At 37.1% G+C, this 22400-nt stretch overlaps 1 protein-coding gene across 1 annotated transcript in view; it reads right to left on the bottom strand.

The window, feature by feature from the left end:
* Positions 1-22400, bottom strand: part of ADAMTS19 (ADAM metallopeptidase with thrombospondin type 1 motif 19) — a 224049-nt gene that overhangs the window by 26496 nt on the left and 175153 nt on the right. Inside the window, exons 16-19 of the mRNA XM_037007335.2 lie at positions 19662-19742; positions 14200-14357; positions 10307-10460; positions 588-723 (exon numbers count right to left, since the gene is read on the bottom strand). Of these exons, the coding sequence (XP_036863230.2) occupies positions 588-723; positions 10307-10460; positions 14200-14357; positions 19662-19742 (529 nt within the window). The remainder of the gene's footprint in view (positions 1-587; positions 724-10306; positions 10461-14199; positions 14358-19661; positions 19743-22400) is intronic.

Consider the following 22400-nt stretch of genomic DNA (forward strand, 5'->3'; position numbering starts at 1 on the left):
TGTTGCATAATACTCCCTGGGGAAGTCACAGGGACCACAGCAACTGACTGTCTAGTAACCGGCACCAATGTCAGGAATCCAGTGGTCAGAGATCAGGACCTGGGCAGTGTGCATGGGGAACTGTAGGCAAGGAAGCGAGGACCTAGCCTGGGGAGCCAAGGGCCCCACCCTGCCCCTCTTGTGTAGGGGACTGGGTCCTGGCTAGTCCCACCTGGCTTTATATCACTCTTGGCAAGTTCTGCCATACCATGGCAGAAAATTTAGGAACAAATAGCTAAATTCAGCCCATAACCAGACTTTTTGAAGAGGCGACCAACTAGCAGATAATTTTAATGGCTCCTTCCCCATCCGAGTAAGTTGTTGTTTTCACAGTTGGGGAACACAGCTAACGTTGAGACGAATGCTAACCTTGCTGTTTCAATGCTCTTTCCATCAAGCTAACTGCCATTCTTTCTTAGACCTTGCTTACATAAAACCTTACATCTTGCCACATTTAAGAAAATGCGATTTTGCTAATATTTGGGTTGTTTTAAAGCCCAGAAATTTAACAGCTACCTGAGCATCACCAAGTGGTGGGACAGGGTTACCTTGTTTGGCACGGCTGCTCATTGCACTTGCGGATCTGTGGCTCTGGCTTGGTTAAGTATTTGCATTTCTTGTTGTCCACAATGCTGATGTTTTTGCTCATGATTTTTGTGCAAGACACTGTCGTCTTCCTTTCTCCTGAAAAGAGCAGATAAACATATAAAGCAATGACAGGCCTCTATGTAATGGATTTAGGAGGTTGTGCACAGGCTTGTAGTTTTCACAGGCATTTGAAACAAATTTTAGGCTAGATCAATGATGATATTATTTGTTATCTAGACAACAACATGTATCTCTAGGCTTAAGGAAGAGGAATGGTAACTTTTTCCTTGGTAAAAATTTAAAGGCAAGTTTTATATTACCAAGGGGTTATAGCAGCATAAGTTGATAAAGTATTAATTAAAGATGCATTGTAAAGGACGGTGCCATCTTTTAACATTAGGTGGTGCAAAGGTGGATTTGCATAAAACCTATATTGCCTCATGAAAGCACACAGACAACAGGCATGCCCCTGCCATCATTTGGCTGTGCATCACTAATGCTCTGGAAAGTTATGGAAGCAAACTTCTTTGACTGTAACTCAGACCTTTCTTCTTCTTGCCTCTAACAAAGACCCCCAGAACTCTGAAATCCCCATTCTCTAATAATTGCTATGTTCTCTAAGAAAACCCATGGGACTCTTAGATTTTTCACCAGATTTAGGGAAAATGGCTTTGCTCCTTTCTCTGGTATGATGAAGTCTCACAGCAGCAGGTGAAAATGACCCTATGTATGCTGTTTTCATTTTTATTAGAGCCCTTTATGTACACTTGACAACACTTTTATCATTTCATCTTACAATGAAAAAGCCTACTAAAAGTGCTAATTCTGTTTCTCTACAGAAGTTTAAGTATTTATATAAGATTGATAATCTAACTTAAGTTGTTGACATTATAAGATAACTAAATAAATCAACAATTTTAGAGGCATGGTCATGAAGGATTAAGAAAACAATCACAAGTCTCCTGGGTCTCTGTTGGAAGGCCCATTAGTTAAGGCCCTATGACTGTCATGCAATGATAATTAGGAAGCTCAGAGCATTCATGCTGGTCATGACAAATAGGATAGCCTGGGCTGGTGACAGAGAGGACTCTCTGTAATTTAATTAACAGAGGGAAGAGACTGGCATCAAGAAAGGAAAAAAGAAGTGAGCTACTTTCAGTAATTTCTGAGTATCTTTGACTTGAATGAGGATGGGAAGATACAATGTGGGGCGTGTGGGTGGCAAGTAGAAAGCAAAAGAACAAGTATAGGTTCTGGATCTTTCCTTGATCTCCCTCTCAGTAACACTGAGCATAGTCCCACAACAATTTTGTAGTACACAAAGGTCATGACTACATCTCTATACATATGTGGATTACTTAACAATTATATCTGTGGGTATTTCGTATTATGTTGTTGATACCCCTTAGATCTTCAGTTCTATCTTCCAGCACAGGCAGTACAAGATTGGCCAAATTATTTTCCACCTGGAGAATCCCAGGGCTCTGGTGCAATCCAATTTATCCTGTGGGAGCTCCAATATAGACAACAGTGCCGGGCAGGTGACAGGCTCTTGTGCTTAAGTGAGAGAAGGTGTGCCCCCAGCACTCTATAAGTGGGCAGCAGTGGGCCCAAAAGGGGAAGGGCCTCGCTGGCCATCCAGCCATAGATTGGTAAAGGTGCCCCTTAGGGTATACAGAGTAGGGAAAATCACGCCTACTAGGCAGATGAATTAGCAAACAGCGCTTTCTCCACAAGGAAGTTGCTTGGTAAAGGGGGTGTTTGGCTTGTCAAATGGAGATGGGCTGAATTAGTCTGCCGCCAAGGATCTTACATAGCACATCAGTGGCCCGTCTGAATGCAACAGCTGTGCTTCTGACGTCCTCTGCATGACCTGGGCACTCACACAGACAGGCAAGCATTTGCTGACTTGCAGAGGAGAGGCAACCTTTGCTGCCCCAGATGCTGTCCAGGCTATTCCTTGGTACGTCAAAAAGGGTGGCAGGGAGGGGTGGCATTAGACTTAATCGTAGCAGTGTTCAAAACCCAACTTCAGTTCTCAAACTGCAAGAGAAACAGAAATGACCTCTTATGATCCTGTAATGAGAAAACTGGCCTCACAAGGTAGGAGTTATCTAAATGTAAGAATCTGACACAGCGTTTTCGTCAACTTCTTTGAGTTTTCTATGCTCCAGGTGCTCCTTATGACCTGATGCATATATTAAATAAGTGTACGTACATTTTGTGTAATGCTAGTGTAGGTATTATTTCTACATTATGATGATGCCTACCTAAAAGTAGGATTAAAATAAATGTTAATTTTATGAAATATAAATGTTAGTTTTACAGTCTATTATAAAGCCTCCAGTCATATGACACTCTTTTGCAGAACAGGTGTAGATGTAGTTGCCTAAGCTAATTTTAATAATGGCTTTTTGCCAGCTATAATACAAAAAGATGACAGAGGCATTTTCCACAAATCTTTTGCTGAACATACATGCAGTCACAGAATAGGTAACTCAGGACTGATGATACTGCATTTTTTCCTTTCCTCAAAAAATATCTAATTTTAGTTATATTAGCTCAGAGCTAACATTCTGAGCTAACTATTGAAAAAAAATCTTTTAAGTTTAAGTACTGATACGTCAAAATGGATATAGGTATGAACACCATTTCAGGGAGCACCTAGTGGTGTTCTAAGAAAGTTTGAAGGCATGTGAGTATGAATTGGGACATTTCCATCTTCACTGTAGCAATGAAGCTCACATCTCAAGTTTTTTGGCAGGTACGATTAGCTTAGCCCTACATTTTAAAAGTGGCATTGAACAAAAACAACAGAATCAGGGAAAAATCTGTTGCTCAGCTATGGACATATTCTGCCTATGAAAATACAACTAAGATCTTCAAGCCATATGGCAATATTATTGTTTGACTTTTTTCCTTTATATATTTTTATGTACCAGCCAACACAGGAAATTTCCATTCTAGCATCTAATAGCAGTATTTACAATGCACCCAGTGAACCTAGGGATGACCAGAACGTGATGAAGGAACTGGCTTTCTGCCTGAACCAAGAGTAGCTGCAAGCTGTTGACAGTGTTATCACTTGCTTTATGGCAATTAACTTCCCCTCTGGGTCATTTCCATTCAATCAGTATTGGGGAAACTGTTTTGATGTTTTGAAAGCAATTGTGAATAAAATAAAATAACCATTATGCATTCATCTCAAAACCAAGTTTGGGAAAAAACTGAAAATGGAGGGTAATTTTTATTTACGGACTCTTTGTTTTTTTGCAGATAATTTAACAATGTCTACATATTAGACTGTATGCCTTCTTTTCTAGTCTGAGATAAACTGATTTTCTTCTATGCTCTATATTCAACTTGAGAAATGGATAATTTTAATAAACCCATATTCTATCCAGATAGATCACATTTTTAGAACTTGCATTATAAACGTGGAAACACATTCTTGGAAGAAGGTCCAGTGTTTTGATAAGCACAAGTGAAATTCTCTATATAATATTGTACTTTCCAGGCTTTTAAATACAACTGTGGAATTCTGTAAGATGGAGACTAGTCATATTCATTGGTCTTTTTAATTTTCTTTAAAATATCTTACTTTATTTCCCTGTGAACTAACAATGGCTGTCAAGCATTAGAACTTAAAGTAAATATACTTGAATGAGGTTGAAGAACTTTTCTCTGAGCACCTCTTAGAGAACTATAAAATGCTGGTTATTTTTTAAGCATACATTTTCTTAACTTGAACAGATTCCAAAATTGTGTCATGCCGTTTACTTCTTAGGCAGTTTTTTGACATTTCTATACAATTTTTCCCTCAGGGTTTGGCCTTAATATTAAAACGACTCTTTTTTTTTAAATAAGAACTTTATTTTGTGTTTTTTTCCCAACACCCAATATATAATCCAACCTGATCTTCTCATTTCTATGCAGATGAAGATTTTAATAGGATCCCATAATTTTCAAATTAAATTTAACTGGATTGCTAGCATTAACACTCCAGGACCTTCATGAACTAGCTTCACTCCATTCTTCTGGACAAATCACTTCCCACTACTTTGGACCCTCGTAATAAATACTTTTGCTATGCATATCCATGGAAGGATATGGGGGACACCCCCCATATCCCTCTGTATAGTGAGTTTATTATTATCTGAATCCTCCTACAGTGGCAGTGAATTCTCTAAAAATTCTCAGAAAGCACTCATCTTTGGACTACCCAGCAATAGTGAGTATACAGTCAGTATTGGTAAAGAAATCAGTGAACAAAATATAAACATGCAATTTAAGCCCAAAGCACTTTCTGTACTAAGAAGTTTACCTCAACACTATTTCCTAAAATTGCAAAAAATCATTTGCAATCTAAATGACTAATCATAGACAATAGTCACTTATGGCAAATCCAGTTAATGAATTATCATTTAAGGATCAAAATTCAAGTTTATAAAGAGTTACATTAACATAAAAATGTTCCTATTAATATAAGAAAGTATAGGGCAAAATTGCATTAAATAGCACTGAAATGAAGTAATGCAGAGAACAATATATTTTGGTGCATATACAGTGCCTTTAAAATGGAAAAAGAGTTGGCATGTTTAAATAGGTACAGGCATCTGCATACTGAGATATTTCCTCAACTTGAACCTACAGGCTTGGACGCCTCCTTAGAATCTGCTAGTGGGCAAGTGAAGCCATGTCTAGGGGATATAACACTAGAAGCCTAACAGTGTGAGAGTCACAAGCTAGAAGGATTTGGAATAATGTGAAAAACGTGGAATGTTGGCTTATTTTTTCCCTTCCAATTGTATGTACTTAGATTTCCTAAAAGCATGTTTCACTCCTCATTTATTTCAAAAGAGGTTACTGAATTTTGGGGTCCTTTTTCTAGAATTTATAAAATTAATTCATCCACTAGGTCAAAATAAATACTAGAGTAATGCAGTTATTGTAGACAGTATGTGGAATGCTGATTTCACTCATAATCCTCAGACATTATGGAATGAGATATGTTTTAATGCCTCTGAAGTCCAAGAGCACTTAAAACAGGACTTTCATGTCAAAAAAGACTTTATCTACTGACCCACACTTTGGAGATGCCAAAATAAATTTAAAACATTCATTTAGAGACTTTTTTAGTTGTTCTAGAACACTACTGTAAAGTAAACATTTATTTCACAAGTACATTTTAAGCTGTTTGAAACAAAAAGGACTAATCTCAATGGCCAACCCTAAAATGCAAAATGATACATCAATTCAGATTTTTCTAAAATTATCACTGGAATTTGAACACATGGTGATAAAAGTGGTCACATGCTAAACTGCTGGAAAAATTTACTTGCGATCACTAGCATCTATTAGAGATTTAAAAATATTCCTTTCTTGAGGAATCATAAGCTTTTCATATCTTGTCATAACTAGTAATAATACATTAATACAATGCATATTGAATTAATTTTAATCTGGTTATCATTCTGAAATGTTTGAGATACTGATGTAAAAGGTTGTTACAATAAAAATTTAGCTACACAACACTAGGTATCTTTAAAAATATACTTTTTCCTCCTTATTGCTAGTGATCTAAAGCCTTAAACAGAATTAAAAATATAACATGTCAAACACTGAAATGTTATATTGCTGTGTGATATTTTATTTGCTCTTGCTTAATACAGTCCTATGAACTAAAATAGTGCTATTATTCCTCTTTGCTGTTGGAGATAAGTTTTGCATGTATCTGTTTCCAATGTTCTGTGCTTTGTACCTAAGTCTCATTTAATTCATGAATATGCTGAAAGATTACAAAGCTCTCTCTGGCTATAAAATCGACAGTACAAAAGTCAGAAATGATGCGAGTCTTGAAATCCTGTCCATCCACTTTATTTATGAACTGCAAAGGAAAATGATATCCAAAAGCCCAGAAATGTTTTGGCACTGAAATGAATATGCTCCCTATTAACATAGTCAGAGATAATTGAAAACTGTTGACTAAACACAATGGGACAGATTTGAGCAGATATCTCCATTCAAGCACAAATCATCTAGCAGCTGTGTATAATTAGGAGTACTATTTTACACAATAAGTCATTCAAAATAAAAATAAGAACATAACTAAATTTTTATTTACCTGAGTAAAACATGTCTTTGAATCCAAAGAGCACTTACAGAATCTCTAAGGGGCATGCTTTACATTGTATAAAGAAACAATTCAGCTCCCTGAGCTGTTCTTGAAGGAAGTATATGAGGAAGAGAGAAGATCTGAATTCAGGAGACCTGGAGTCTAATCCTGCCTCCACCACGACTGGTCATGTCACTTCAGGAAGTTACTTCATCTCCATGCACTTCAATTTTCTCACATTAATAATTAAGAACTTATGCTTAAGAATATCTAACTTCATCTCCATGCACTTCAATTTTCTCACATTAATAATTAAGAAGTTATGCTTAAGAATATCTAAAAGCCCTTCAGATGCTGAAACTAAAATAGCCTATAGTGACCTCTATATCTGTATAATGACCATTGGCAAAACATACTCTAGGTTATAATTGATGTGATTTGGGGAAAAGCTTTTAACCCTAAAAATTTGTTTGTTCAAACGGAAGAACGCCAAGTTCTGTGTGTTTACTTCTGATGCAGTTATTAGACCAATATTACAGAATAAAATTTTAAAAAATGAGGATAACAAAATTCACTGGGCAAACATTTTCCGGTCTAGAGTTTCAAATGCCAAGAGCCTTTCATGACTGCCTTTTGTGCTGTAATAGGAATCGCACCCGTTTTCATCATTCCACTCCCCCCACAGCCCACCGACGGAGGGAGGCCAGTCATTCTTATCTGAGTTCTATCGCAGGCATTTCTAACTGTTCAGATTTTCATTTCAGATGTGTTCGTTTCCAGTTGTGTTTTTGCTTTTAATTTGGACAGTATGTGAAGCAGAACCCCTTGAGAGAAACGGGTCCTGGCATCAGTGAAGAATGCATAGAGCGCAGACACAGGGCTTTTGGGTACACGAGAGCCCCAGCAGGAGAGGACAGCAGCGGGGAGACTCCGAGTCACGCGGGGACATGGCGGCCCCAGGGGAAACATGGCCAACACTTCACTGTGGCAAGGGGGATGGATGAAATTGTTTAAATTGCTAGAGTGGGTTGAAATCCTTTTATTTGAATTCCTTTATGCCCTCAGGAGCAAAGCCTGCACTCTATAATCTGCTCCTTCCTCACCCCCACTTCCAGTTGCCTTTGCTCTGGCGGCCCCAGAGGGCCAGGGCCTCCAGGAGCCAGGAGGGAGACCAGAGCCCTGAGCACTCCGGCAGGAGCTCCCGCGCCGTGGTGTGTTCCGGGCCCCCTCCTTCTCTCTCCTGAGGACGCTGCTGCTTTCCCAGTCGCCCCCAGTGGGTGGCCGTGTTCTGCACAGGCTCCCGTGCCTCTCTCTGCCTGCAGAGGCAGCGTGGGGTCCCTAGCACCACGGCCACTACCTGACCATTCTCCCTTTCTCTTTTGTAAACCTACAGCTCTGGGCCAGATTACACAACACATTCCCCTCCTTTCTGTAGTCAAACACCAACACCTCGGCTACTCCCTCTTTTTAAGATTTCAGCTCCTGGATTATTGTATTTTCTAACACTGCTCTTGGCACTATTTTGTCATTATAATACCCACTTGAATGATTCCTCTAACACAAGATTTGCAATTCCTTGCCACCTTCTCTTTCCAAAGGTCTTATCTTTCACTTTTTCTCCCATGTTATTGGCTACTCACTTAATCTGCTTTTCCATTTCCTTCTCATCTCTCTGGAACTCCTAAGGTTCCAACATCCAAGAGTTTCCTTCTCTTCTCACTCACTCCTTAGGTGACTTCATTTAGTCTCAGCATTTAAAAGACCATCCATCTAGTCTAATCTTCTCTCCTGAACACCACCAGACTTGCATATCCAAATGCTTACTTGACATCACACTTAGATATCCAATAGGCAACTCAAATTAACATTGGACTCACACTCTCTCTTAATCCCACTATTCTACAGACTTTCCTACAGAGGTCAATCGTGACCTCATCCTACCAGTCACTTGGCCAAAATGATCAGTCATCCTTGACATCTTTCTCTCGTACTGCACACTGAGTCTATCAACATATTCCATTACTTTCCTTTCAAAATATATGCAGAACCTGACCACTTTCCCCTGCCTCCTTTGCTACTACCAGGTCAAGCTACTGTCATCTCTTTCTTAAATTATTGCAGTAACCTTCTGACTGATCTGTCTACTTGCACCCTTTTCATTCATTCCATGTACATAGAAATAAGTGAGGATAAGTTAGTCTCCTATTCAAACCCTCACAACACCCAGAAGAAAGGAAGCCCATGCTGGCATCCTTGCTGTGCCTTGCACGTGCCACCTCTACCCTTGCTTCGTGGTCTTTGCCTGGAACTCTTTGTCTCCAGATGCCCTCATAGGTGACGCCTGTCAAAACCACTTCAGATTTTTAAATCAGTGTGATCTTCTCACTGAGGCCTCTCTGGCACCTACCCCCTCCCATCTTCACTACTCATATTTATTTCCCTTTTTTGCTTTTTATTCAGACTACTTATCACAATTTGATATTATGTTACTTTTTAACATATATATTTTCTGTTTCCCTTTCCCCCAACACTCTCCTCCCATGCCAGTTTCTTTGTGCACCTTTGTGCACCTAGTATCCCCACTTCTGCTGCAGCACATATAGGCTACATGTACCACTAGTTTCTTTGCCTAGAAAACAAAATTGGTGTTCCACTGCTTTGCACAAACCAATGCACAATATCTCTATAACGTATGTATATGTTATACTTTTGCATAGTTTCTTTTGAACCTGAGAATGAATCTGTTACTATAGAGCTATAGAAAATTTGGTATTAAATGCAAATGAGACCTGGAATACTAAGCTACTGATACACATGATACAAATAGACATTGTGTGTCTCATGACCTGGGATCCTGCCTATTAGCTGATTCTGTGAGTAACTGGAAGTCCATTTAACCTGTGCAACTCAATTGCCTCATCAGTAGGATTGAGTGGTTTGCTGGTCTCACATTTTATGTGGAAGTAATTTTGTTCTTTTGCCTCCTCAACTTCTAACAGGAAAGGTTAATTAATAACCTTTGAGTGAAATCTCAGGATACTTCTATACTGAAAATAACAACATACTCTTGAAAAAATAAAAAGGAATTGGGGAATTAAATTATTTTCTTCAGGTGCTTTGTATATTTAACAAGTATGCAGACAACAAATGCGGGCTCAATACTACTGTTTCATGTCTCTGATTCTTCTGGGCAGATGTATTTTGGAACTTAGGACTTTTAAGATTTTATAAAAATGAAAAAGTAAAATATGAAAAGTGAATATTGAAGTGCATATACGTGACAGAACAACCTATATGGTGTCTCGGGTAGCCCCTGTAAGCAAACACATTAATATTTATGTAGAGCAATGCAGTGAGTGACCGCAAATAGCCTTTCTTCAATTCATACCAGATTTTGCCACAAAATAGTTTAGGCATTTAGCCACTAAATGTGTCACAAAAACCTTTCAGTTCTGATCTCCTACGGAGTTTGGAATTTCAGATGGGGCTGTGGATATGTCTTATCAATTATTTATCAGAGAACAACTCCTATTTTGGAAAGACAAATATTGGAAAATCCATCACCTCCTCCACATGTGGCATCGCAGTCTTCCCAGCCTGTGTGCGTCCACATGAAAAGGGGTTCAGGCTCTTTGGAGCTCTGATTCTCTGGGAGAGGGTCTGACGGGATAGTGTATTCATAGTGAAGACCGTAATTCTGGTCCTGAAACAGCAGCACCTAGATATATAAAAGCGATTAAGGCAGATGAGTCAACGTAGAACACATTCAAGGTGAGATACGGTGTGCATGTTCCTTTAATACATAGCAGAATTGTGACATTATTGTGTAAATGTTATACTTACCTCTGAGCTAAAGACAGCATGAAAAAAAGCCCACTTGGATGAGATTAGAAATTCCAGATCATTTTCTTTCAAGCTGATGGACTAGATAATTTCCCAAAGCACAGTGTACGTATGAGATGATTTAGTGAGGTGAAGGTGGGGAGGCAGGGATACGTATCCTATCTAACATGATAAAACCCACAATCTAGTATCAAACATAGCCTTTCCACTCATATAAAACAGAAAGATGGATAGTTAAGTCCCTATATCAACAGAGGAAGACGACAAAAGACTTTGGAAATCATTTGACTCTATAAAGGTAGAGAACTTCTAAGCTAACTGGAGGCTAACAGTTGTGTTCCATGTCTGCTTACAGTTAAGTTTTAATTTTGGGTAGGTTTCTAATTTTCCATTTGTAGTAAAGGTCATTTCCTTTGAAAAGAAATTTATCTTAAAATAAATCTTGATAAATATTAGCTTAATAATGGTATAGTTATGTATGCATATGTAAGCAGCACAATAAACCATAAAAGATGCATGAGAATGACTGAACTCTGAGTTACCCTGGACTAAGTCATAAGCAGAGGCCACATCTGTTCTGTTTGTTCTCCCCCAGAACCCAGTGCCAGGCTTAGAACTACATCGTCAGGGCAATCATATATAGTGCAAATGAAAAACACCTGAGATAAACCTATTTTAAGTGAAATAATGAACAAGAATATGCATTTTTTATAAATAATTTTGCATAAAATATGTCTAACAACCCCATAGACTCTATGATGTCTACAGATCTGAGAATTTATGTAAGCAATCTATGTAATGCTGTGATGCATGCAAAGGTATAAATCTCAATTTTAAATTATGTTAAATTATTAAAGACCTTTGTTCAGTTTTGAATCTCTATCAAGGTCGTTGTAATGACAGGGAATGCAGAGTTAATAATCCATGGAAAAACATTTAAGTGAGCCCAAAGTCAATTTTCTTTACCTCTTTTTCTCAAGATCCTACTTGATATATCAAAAGATATACCAAGATATATTTTAATACAGGAAACTAGCATGATGGCATTATAACTCAACTATACCAGTAATAAAAATGATAGCTTTAAAATTCACAGATACATAACATATGGAGGTACCAGTCTAAGGACATCACAGTGCTTATTTTGGCTTTCCATATCTCATTTGATGTTGCCAGTTATAAGTGACATTCAGCTAAATGAGTTAGAGAGAGAGAGAGAGAGAGAGAGAGGGAGGGAGAGAGAGAGAGATTGACTTTCCTTGGACATCACCAGACTGATACCTAGTTTTTAAATGGATGAGATGAACATACAAATAGCAGCTATTTGCCAATTTGTTTAATTAAATGAAAATGTGTCCATTTTTTTTAAAACCCTACTGTTTCATGGATAGAACTTGAGATTGTCCTTGACTATCTAACACCATTTCAAATAAAGACAATGGCTACAAAATCATTAGCTCTTAAACCATTTGAATCTGGCAGTATTCTTGGCGAAAAGGCCAGTGTGAGCGTGTGACAGCTGAGGGGTCCGTACACTGAAGCACGGCAGCAGCACGGACTGCCTTTCGAAATTCAGAACCGGCTTTCAGTCTGCAATAGTCATTAAAGAAAAATATCTTAGAAGTGCAGTTTCCCTTGGATTACTGAATAAATCCAGGTCACATAGATGCCTTCTTTTAGACATAGTTCACTGACTTTCATTATCGTTCATGCTTCCAGGAAAAACCTTGGTAATTACCGGTCAGATTAAGGACTCTGCGTCAAGAGAACCCCTCTGCCCAACACTGAGGTCTCACATATACTGTTTTAAGGTTTTGAATTAGAGGCTCAGAAAATGAGCCTCAGTCTTGTTCCATAAAAAGAAAAATGTAGATTACATTCATATAAGGCTAGCAACCTGATGGCATTTTCTGCAAACAAATCGTGAAAAACATGTTTGTTGTTGACACTGTTGTTATTATAGTAACCCCATCGTGGAAAGAGCCAGATGGCCATAGTGTTTGTTTAGTCATTTCTTTCCCTCTCTCCAGATGGCACAGGGCACAGAGTGGAGTTTCCAATTCAAATGAAATAATAGGATTCAAAGGAACCATGAGGAGATGAACACAATGATTATTCAAAGTACTTATGATCTGAGACTGTCTGATGTAAAGAACTCAGATTCAAGCTTTGATCAGGACAGGCAGCACAGAGGATTGAGTAACACCTGGCTTACTCATAGTCAAATAACTTACTGGGAGACACCATGCATGTCACTTAACCTTTTTCATACATAGCTTTTTCTAATCTGTACAATGGAGTAATAACACATAAACATAGTTATTGTGATGATTAAATGCTATAATGAATGTAAAGCATTTTAGGCCAGTGTCTGACTCTTAATGCTTAGTGAATGGTGATGATGATGATGATGATGATGATGATGATGATGATGATGATTATTATTATTATTATTATTAAGAGAAGATCACCATGCAACTCACCTTGCTTCCTTTATGGCTGTTGGTAAAGCGTTCTATAAAACACTGTTACTTGCAATGTGGTCCATGGACCAGCAGTAGTGGTGTTCCCTGGGAATCGCTCAGAAATGCAGATCTCAGGCTCCTCCCCAGATCAGAATGTAAATTTTCACAAGAACCCTAGGTGACTTGCAGGCACATTGAAGTACAAAAAGCAAATGGGGCTGATATGTGCTTTGAACCACTGGCTCCTAGATCGGCAACACAGATGTCTCAAAGTGAAGACAAATTCAACTTAAATTGTCTGGAGATATTAAATAATGTGGCATAACACACTCCAGGTAAACTGGCAGTTGATCGTGTTTTAGAGTTGTTTTTATGTGTGGACTTAAGGAGGTGCTGAAGTGTCTGAAGTTTAGACTTTGCCACTGTGATGGAAAACAGCCCAGCTGTATAGTCAGTCCTCTGGCTCCTGAGCCGTGAGCTCTGACTGCGATGCTCAAGGTCAAAAGGGGCATGTGAACCTGCCACCAGTTTGGCTGCAGAGCCCTACTGTCCTGCCCCTTTCATTGTAATCTCTGTCCTGCCTCACACCTAATCTTTTACTACATGGTAAAGAAACTTATCATCTCAAACACTCAAATTTCCATAATTCTCTATAGGAATCAGTTAACCTAGTAAGAGAACAGAACAGGGTAATTGGAAGCTCTGTTAGATGCCTTTACCAAATCTTTTCCCCAGAGACAATACCATATCATTAAAGGCATTTTATACAGATTCAGACAATGCTCATTTGATGGACGTATGAAATGCTCTCACTTTGCCATATTATAGCACTTTCTTTCCAGATACTCCCTCTGGGAAGCCAATGCATGCTTTTAAGGAAAACGAGGTTCCTATTGCCTAGTAATTTAACCTCTGCTTTGAGTCTCTGAATTCCCTAAAACATTTTGTTTCTCTTGTAATAATCTCCGATTTCAGACATCATGATTTAACCACATTAAAAAAACCCCTAAAAGTCCACCTTTGAAATAATTTAAAATATCTGCTTGATGATTCAAATTTGGAAAACAGGTTAGAGAAGGCACCATGGGAATGAATGCACTCTGCCATGGGAAGCTGATTACGCAATGTTATCAACTTGTTCTCTCATACCAGGAGGTGTAAAGGTGATGTAGTAGGACCTTTGGCGGAGATCTTCTCCCAGAGGCCTCGTCTTACATAATGGACAGTAGTTCCTGCTAAGCTGAATGCACCAGAGTGTTCAATCTTCCAGTCACTATTAATGGACTGTTTTCCAGTGTCTCGGAGAGCTATAAGGAGGTTCAAAAATGTTACAAGAATAACACGTTAGCATCATTAGCTAATATCCACTTCATATGGTTTTGTTAAAAGTACGTCATTAATTTTTAAACTAAGGGGTCAACACTCCCTGATGTAAACATAAAGTATCTCCTCTTTGGTAAAGTCCACAATCCCAGTAAATGCCACAAGCTCTCCTTCTGCCCTGAAACTGTCCATTAGTACCCAACCACATTTACCTTTGCCTCCTCCAACCTCCTTTAGATGTCTGTAACCCTTCTTTTGGCCCTTAATCATTTATTCTAACAAAAGAAAATGGTTGAGAAGAAATAGCAGGAGTAAAATTATGAACAATCACTCTAGATTTTAAAAATCTCGTTTCATTACTGTTGAGGTGAAAGATAGCTTTCATTTGCTCATGAGTCATTTGCATTTTTAAACTTTAAGTAAGTTAAATAAATTACTATCAGTTAAGATTTTTCTGGCCAACTGAGGGATTTTTCAATCAGGATTTGATTATATTCCTAGTACTAGAAGCAATGCATTAATATAATTATTGAAATTTTATCTGATCAATCTTAATTCCTACCAAATAATACATTCATCATGTACCACATATAAAGTATAATGCTTTAGATAAAAATTAACATCCATATTTTTTTATTTATGAAAAATATATATTAAATTGTACCTTGAAGTTTAAATTTTAAAGGGAAATATGTTGAGAGGAAGCTCAGCACTTTGCAAATAGCTATTACCATCTACAAATGGATATACTACAGATAATGTTAAATTGATTAAAAACAAGTTATTTTACCTAACATGTAAAGTACTTCTTTATGTTCTTTTAAAGTCTATTAACTATTTTGAGAAATCATTTGACCTAGAGTTGTACTGTGGCCAGTATAATTCCATTTTTGTCTGTATTTCAACATATATTCAAGGCACAATTATAAAAGACCAGTTCTGGAAAAACTCTAATAAAAATGCCTTAAACAATTTCTGTAGGTAGCTATAGTGTGTTTAGGCTCAACTGACATTTCTAGAATTCAGCATTACCCAGAAAACGGCACACTCAGGTACCTGAAAACCCACACAGTTTGTAAGCTTAATAGCAACCTCACACAAAGTATCAATACTCTGGGTATGTAATATTTCTTGGGTTTGTTTGTTTTTAATTCATTAACTTTAAAAATGTGTTTTTAGAAAATGTGTGTCTGGCCATACCTGAATAACTAGAACTGCACCGTCTCCTACTGTAAACACCAAGAAAAGTAGCCAATGTATGAAAACAGCTATTCTCAGACACTGGGCAACTTACAGCAGAGATTTGTGATTCCTAAGAAGAACAAATGTGATCTCTACAACTGCTTCACTCTCTGCCTGAAGATATTTACCAGACTCTGCCCCAGAGAGGATGAACTTAAGCAGAGCACCAAGGATGAGCACTTCAGACAGATGGCGACACAGAGAATGGCGTTTAAATTGGCTAAGTCAGCTGCAATCTGTTTTATGGAGTACTGGTGAAGATGGAGCTAGCTACACAGAGATGAGCTCCAAAAATCTGCAAAGGTGTTTCTTTGAGCCTGTGGCTAAACACTAAGCTGCAAATAAGTGGGGTGAGATTCTTTGAGGCTGGAAAATTAACTACACAGCACCTGTGAACTGTACAACTCCTGGAGCTCATGTAGTGAAGAAGACAATAGGAGCATTATGTAGTCAGAGTGGAGAGTTCTTATTGGACACACAAAGATTTCAGTGGAGAACTAATAAAGGCTGCATATTAGAAATAAAACTAGACTAGTCCTATAATGAAGGCTACTCTAGGCTTACCTTAACAAACCTTTACAAAAGCTTCAAGTAGTCAAGCTGATCTCCAAGTAAATTAAACATCCAGCAAAATATAACCCAACACTCAATAATAAAGAATGAAATCCAGCCATTCATCACAGTCACAGTAACAGTGTCCAGCATCCAACTAAAAATTACTAGATACATGAAGAAGTCAGAAAATATGACTCATAAGGAGGTGAAAAATCAGTCAAAAAAATTAGACCCAGAAATATCAGAGATGATAGAACTAGTAAATCAAGACCTGTTATATGTATGTTCCCTATATGGTATGCACAAGAATTTAAAGAAAAATCTATACTATTAAAGAGAATAATGGAAACTATAAATAATCAAATCAAATTTCTCAGACTAGGAAAACACAATATCTGAAACAATAACTTCACTATATGGACTTCAGAGCAGATTAGACATTGCAAAAAAGTCAGTGATCTTGAAGACAAGCTAACAGACTAAAAACAAACTGAAATGCAGAGAGGAAAAAAAGAAAAAAAAATGAACAGAGCATCTCAGCAGCTCACTGAAAATACTTGGTAGTCTAACATAGGTGTAAGTGGAACCCTAGATAAGGGAGTGGGCACAAAAATTATTTGAGGTACAATGCTCAAAAATTCAGGAGCAAAAAGGGCATACAAATCAAAAAGGAAGAAGTAAAACTATTTCTTTTAACAGATTATATGATCTCATATGCAGAAAATATTACAGATTCTCCAAAAATCTATTGAAACTAGAAAATGAATTCAACAAAGTAGCAGGATACACAGTCAACATAGAGAGCAGTTGCATATCTGTGCACTAACAATGAACAATCTGAAAAGGAAATTAAGAAAACAATTCTAGTTATGCTATTATGAAAAATAATAAAAACTTGGGAATTAACCAAGGAGGTAAAAGACTTATAAAGACTATAAAATATTGCTGAAAGGAATTAAAGAAATAAGTAGAAACACATCCCAGGTTAGTTGAGATGTCAGTACTATCCAAAGTGATCTACAAATACAATGTAGTCCATATCAAAATCCCAATGACCTTTTTAAAGAAATAAAAAAAAACTATCCTAAAACTCACATAGAATCTCAAGTGACTCTGAATAGCCAAAACAATCCTGAAAAAGAGGAACAAAGCTAGTGACTCATACTTCTTGATTTTAAAATTCACTAGAAAGTTAGAGTAACCAAAATAGTGTGCTATTGATATAAAAACAGATATCCAGACCAAGGGAATGGAATAGAGACCCCAGAAATAAACCTTCACATGTATACGGCCAAATGATTTTTGACAAGGGTGCCAAGATTATTCAATGGAGAAAAGACAGCCTTTGAACCAGTAGTGCTGGGAAAACCAACTAACAACATGCAAAAAAAACTAGCTGGACTCTTAAGTAACACCATATACAAAAAGTACGTCAAAGTGGGTCAAAAATCTAAATGTTAAGACCTAAACTATGTAACCCTTAGAAGAAAATATAAGACAAAAGCTTCACAACATTGAATTTGGCAATGATTTCTTGGATAGGACACCAAAAGCACAGGTAATAAAAAAGAAACTGAATTTCATGAAAACTAAAAACTATTATGCATCAAAAGATACTATTAACAGAATAAAACCCTATGAGATAGGAGAAAATGTTTGTAAATATAAGGGATTAACATCCAGAATACATAAAGAACTCTTAACATTCATCAATAAAAAAAACCCAACTTAATTAAAAAATGAGCAAAGGAGACTTGAATAGACATTTCTCCAAAGAATATGTACAAAAAGGTCAACAAACAGATGAAAAGATGTTCAATATTACTAATCACTGAAAAAATGAAAATCAGAACTACATGAGGCATCACCTCACATACTCAGGTTTTGGAAGCCTAAGGAAGAAAGTATTCAATGAACTGAGGGAAGATCTACTACAGTTTTGAATGCTGCTCGTAGGTCACATAACATGTGACCTCTGGATTTGTCTATAAGGAGGGGATTGGCTGACCTTGATAAAGGGAGTTGCTCTCGAGGGATCCAGCAAAAAGACTGGATTGGTTGAAGAGTATGGGGCTTAAGGAATCAGAGAGAGCCTGGAGATGGCGCATTTGTAAAACTGACTGCTTTATATAGCGCTGTTTGTTAAGTTACTAAAACTCATAGTCTAACACCGGGTTTTGTATAATTTGAGAAAACTCCATTTGAGACATCTATATTTCTTTCCAGGTTGGAAAAAAGAAAATATATTCCCAAGAGTAAGAGTCATTTTTTCTGCTATGGAATGAATGTGCTGAAATTGTCTAGATTTTTCACAATGTCTCAAAAAAAAACTGGATATTAGAGATTTAATCTGAATTTGTATCTTTGAGATGATTTACTTGCACTTAGGATACATTTAAAAGCCATACTAGGCAAAAACAGGCAAAATATACACACTGGTAAAACAAACTAATGACTGTGTCACATGAAAAAGGATTTCTTTGACTGTCCCCTTCCCTCAAATTTTCCTACTCCTAGAAAGTGAACCCAAATGAGAAAATAATTTAATCCAAGTGTAGACTATTTTCAATATTGCAAAGTAGAAACAATCATGTAATATTGGGTTATTTTCCATGTAAAAATTGTTTCCCTTGAGACATTTATTTCTTATTTGAGAAAGAATAATGAGGACATTATTTCTGGTAAGAAAAAAAAGACATGAAGGATTTCTTTAAAGATCATATAAATACAATGTTTAAACTCTGTGAGAAAATTTAGTCTTTTGCCAGACCTAATCACATTAGATGCCTTTTTATGGATGCCATGACTATAAAAGATCATTTCCCAATACTTAGTTTGAAATGTGCATATACAAGCAATATGTATTTTGGCAACTGACTATTTTCTTTCATACATTTAAAAAATCATTCATTGGCCCAGTTAAAACAGATACCATTATTTCTACGGAAAATACTTAAAAATTTTCAATACTCTCTTCATAGGTGAGTGCATTTGAAGTGAGGCAGACAGACTACGGCTTCCCATGAAAAGAGCAAGTCCTTTTAGTATGTAGATATTTTTTCCAAGAATCTCATATGATTTCCTACTACTGAAGTAATCATATATATGCACACATATATATACACATGTAATAAGCATGAATATGTATATATGTATGCATTTAATATTAAATATATTTACAAAATACATTTGTATTCATATATATGCATATATATAAAACAAAACATACCCCAATCCTTCAGTGGGTGTTTTTTTTTTAAAAACAGGGACTAACATGTGGAAGCAATTTATACCCCCTCACAAAACAGACAACCAGATTGCTTTTGCTCCTGGGAAGTCCCTGAGAGAGAAGGAAAGAAATTCCTATTTGATATGACAAGAGGTGCTTCCTGGGAAATTCAAACATGTAACTAGAAACAGATGGACATCCTTGTCATCACAGAACTCTTAGGGCAGGGAACTGGGCTCGGACGTGGGTTGTCCAAAGTTACCTAAATAGCTATGTGCCGGCTTTTCCTCCACAACTTTGATTCTTCTTGCTCCAGCAGGTATCACCAGCACTTCTACATAACCTGTAAGAGTCAATGAAACGGGACATAAATCCTGAGTTCTTCTAAGATCTCTTGTCTTAATTGGCTTCCCTTTTTTTTTTTTTTGCTATATTTCAATACTTACGGAAAGAAAGAAAAAATGACATATACAAGCTGTCATAATTTCAACCCAAGAAGTTTCCTGGGAGCTGAATACAGTATATAAACATGAGTTAAGTAAAACTTCAAAAATTCTGTTAAAAAGATTATATGTACAATGATACATAGCTAATTCCCTCTGAAGAATAGAAACCAAAGTGGTCTAAACTGTCCCCTTTCTCCGATCACATTCTGAGTTTAGAGCACTATCAAGGGCAAGCAGGTAATTTATATTATGTAAAAAAGCTCACTGATATCTTACAAACTGTGAAGGGAGGAAAAGCACAATGGGAGAGCCCAGTTAGAGAAGCAGGGCAAGTCACTTCAGACTCTGCTCATGGAATTCCTTAAAGTCAGGACATGTGAGGAAGAGAAAATGCAGCTGGAGAGAATACTATACAGCCGGCAGTGATCAGGACCCTGGAGGAACTGAGTACTGCCCGAGAGAGACCAAGAACCCCCTGAGGAGACTAATGAAGGGTTTTGAAACTGGGGCTGGAGACAAGTAACTGTAAAGCCACACCAGGCAACCATGTGTTGCCCTGGAAGGTGTCAGGCGGCTAGAGGCAGGCGATGAGGTGTTTCTTGTGAAAGGTTTTTCAGCCCAGCCAGGTTGGGAATGTAACGCTTTAAGTGAAATAAGGTGACAAGACAAAATAGAATAGAAGAGAGAAAGCCCAGAAAAAGTCAAAACCAAGACTTGATTGAGTGCAGAACAGTGATAGAACAGACAGCTACTCCTGGCTGAATATTTAAAATTGTCTTAAAATAATATTTAATATTCTTCTTAGTATTTCTGTGTAGCTCCATATATCTGATAAAAGTCTCATTTCAAAGCTACTGTGAAAAAGGCACAATAGCTAATCTCAGAGTTGTCTCCTGTCGATTATTAAAATTCCTGAAATTGTTAACGATTATTTTGTGTATTCCAAAAGGTAGCATACACCCCACCTGGTGACAGTAGCTGGAATTAGAGGCATATGTTTTTCATATCATCATTTTCATTAGCAAACACTGCTTATTCAATTTTACCATTTTTAGTAACACCAAAGGATACAAGTACTACCATTTTGTTACATGAACAAAACAGGTGACAATGAGAACAGAAACAAATCCTTACTGACTATTTGTAGATAGAAATCAGGTAAGAAAGTCTCTGTACTCAGTGAGCTTATAATAACTTGGAAAAAAGGCACAAATACATTATATAAATATGAGCTAAATAAAACTTTAAAAATTATGTTAAAATGATCATATGCAAAATGATATGGCTAATTCCTTGAAGAATATAAACTACCGTTGTTTAAACTGTGCCCCTTCTCCGATTACAGCACAACTCAAAAGTTTCGCTGCTATTTTTAACTCACAGAGGTGGGATTTTCCTTTCCTTTATTCCTTTTAAATGGTTATATACACAACTCATGCTTTAGAAACATTGGCATCTGCTGGAGTCACTATGATTTATTGGAGAGAAAACCACAGACAGTCAAGGAAAGCATCACAAAGAAGTAAATGGATGAGCCATCTTTGAAGAAGGGATAGGATTTGGAAATATACATAGAAAAAGGATGAGTTCACTATAAGTTAAGAATATTTTTAGTCATGCATAAGTAAAATAATCCTGACAGAATGAGAAGATATAAGAAGATGGCTCTATTAAAGGGAGTTAAAATGCATGTCTGGGACACTGAATTTTTCAACGTAAAGCTACTGAACATTCTAGAGCAGGGATCTCAGTAACTAGATACTGGTTCGGACAGACTTTATCTGACTGCAGTGTGCAGGGTGCCCAGCAACATAGCTGTGGATAATAGTGTCAGGAGGCTAATGTAAAAATCCCAGAGGGATAGAGGCTAAGTAGAAAATCCAGAAGGCACTGTGAAGAAAAAAATATTCTAAACTTGAGAAACACATTAAGTGGGGGAATAAACATTGAACATAATGTTTTATTATTACTTACATTGAAAATGGAGCCATTATTTACAGGAACATGGAAATCCAGGGTTGATAATAATCTGATAATTTCAGCTTTGCCATTTGTATTTAATAAAGTGGTATAACACTAGTAAAATGTTCGGTAAGAACTCTTGAGCATTTGGAATTCCAGAGAAAGGTCAGGCTGCTTGAAGTACCTTTGTACAGTATCTTTGCAGAGGCAGTAATTTAAAAGCCATGGGAGTAAGTAGAGAAAATCGAGAGAGAAGTCAAGGACTCAACTTTGGCGACACTCACAGTTTGTAACAGGAAGGTTAAAAGAAATCAGGAAAGAACAGAGAGCATAAATAATCCCAAGAAGGAGATCTGGCTATTTTGGTATAGTGGGAGCCTATAGATTGGAATATCTCAAGAAGAGTGTGTCCAAAGCTGTGAAGACATCAAAGATAAAAGTGACTAAGGAGAGTCCATCTCATGTCACAATCGAGAGATGACTGGAACCTCTAAGCAAATGAATTTAGTAAAGTGGAGATGACGTTAAATTTCAGGTCGTCAAAAAGAGTAGGCAGAGAAGAGTAGAGGTAGTAACTGGAAATTCCTATTTGA

Source organism: Manis javanica, chromosome 14, assembly GCF_040802235.1.
Source record: "Manis javanica isolate MJ-LG chromosome 14, MJ_LKY, whole genome shotgun sequence".
Lineage (NCBI taxonomy): Eukaryota > Metazoa > Chordata > Mammalia > Pholidota > Manidae > Manis > Manis javanica.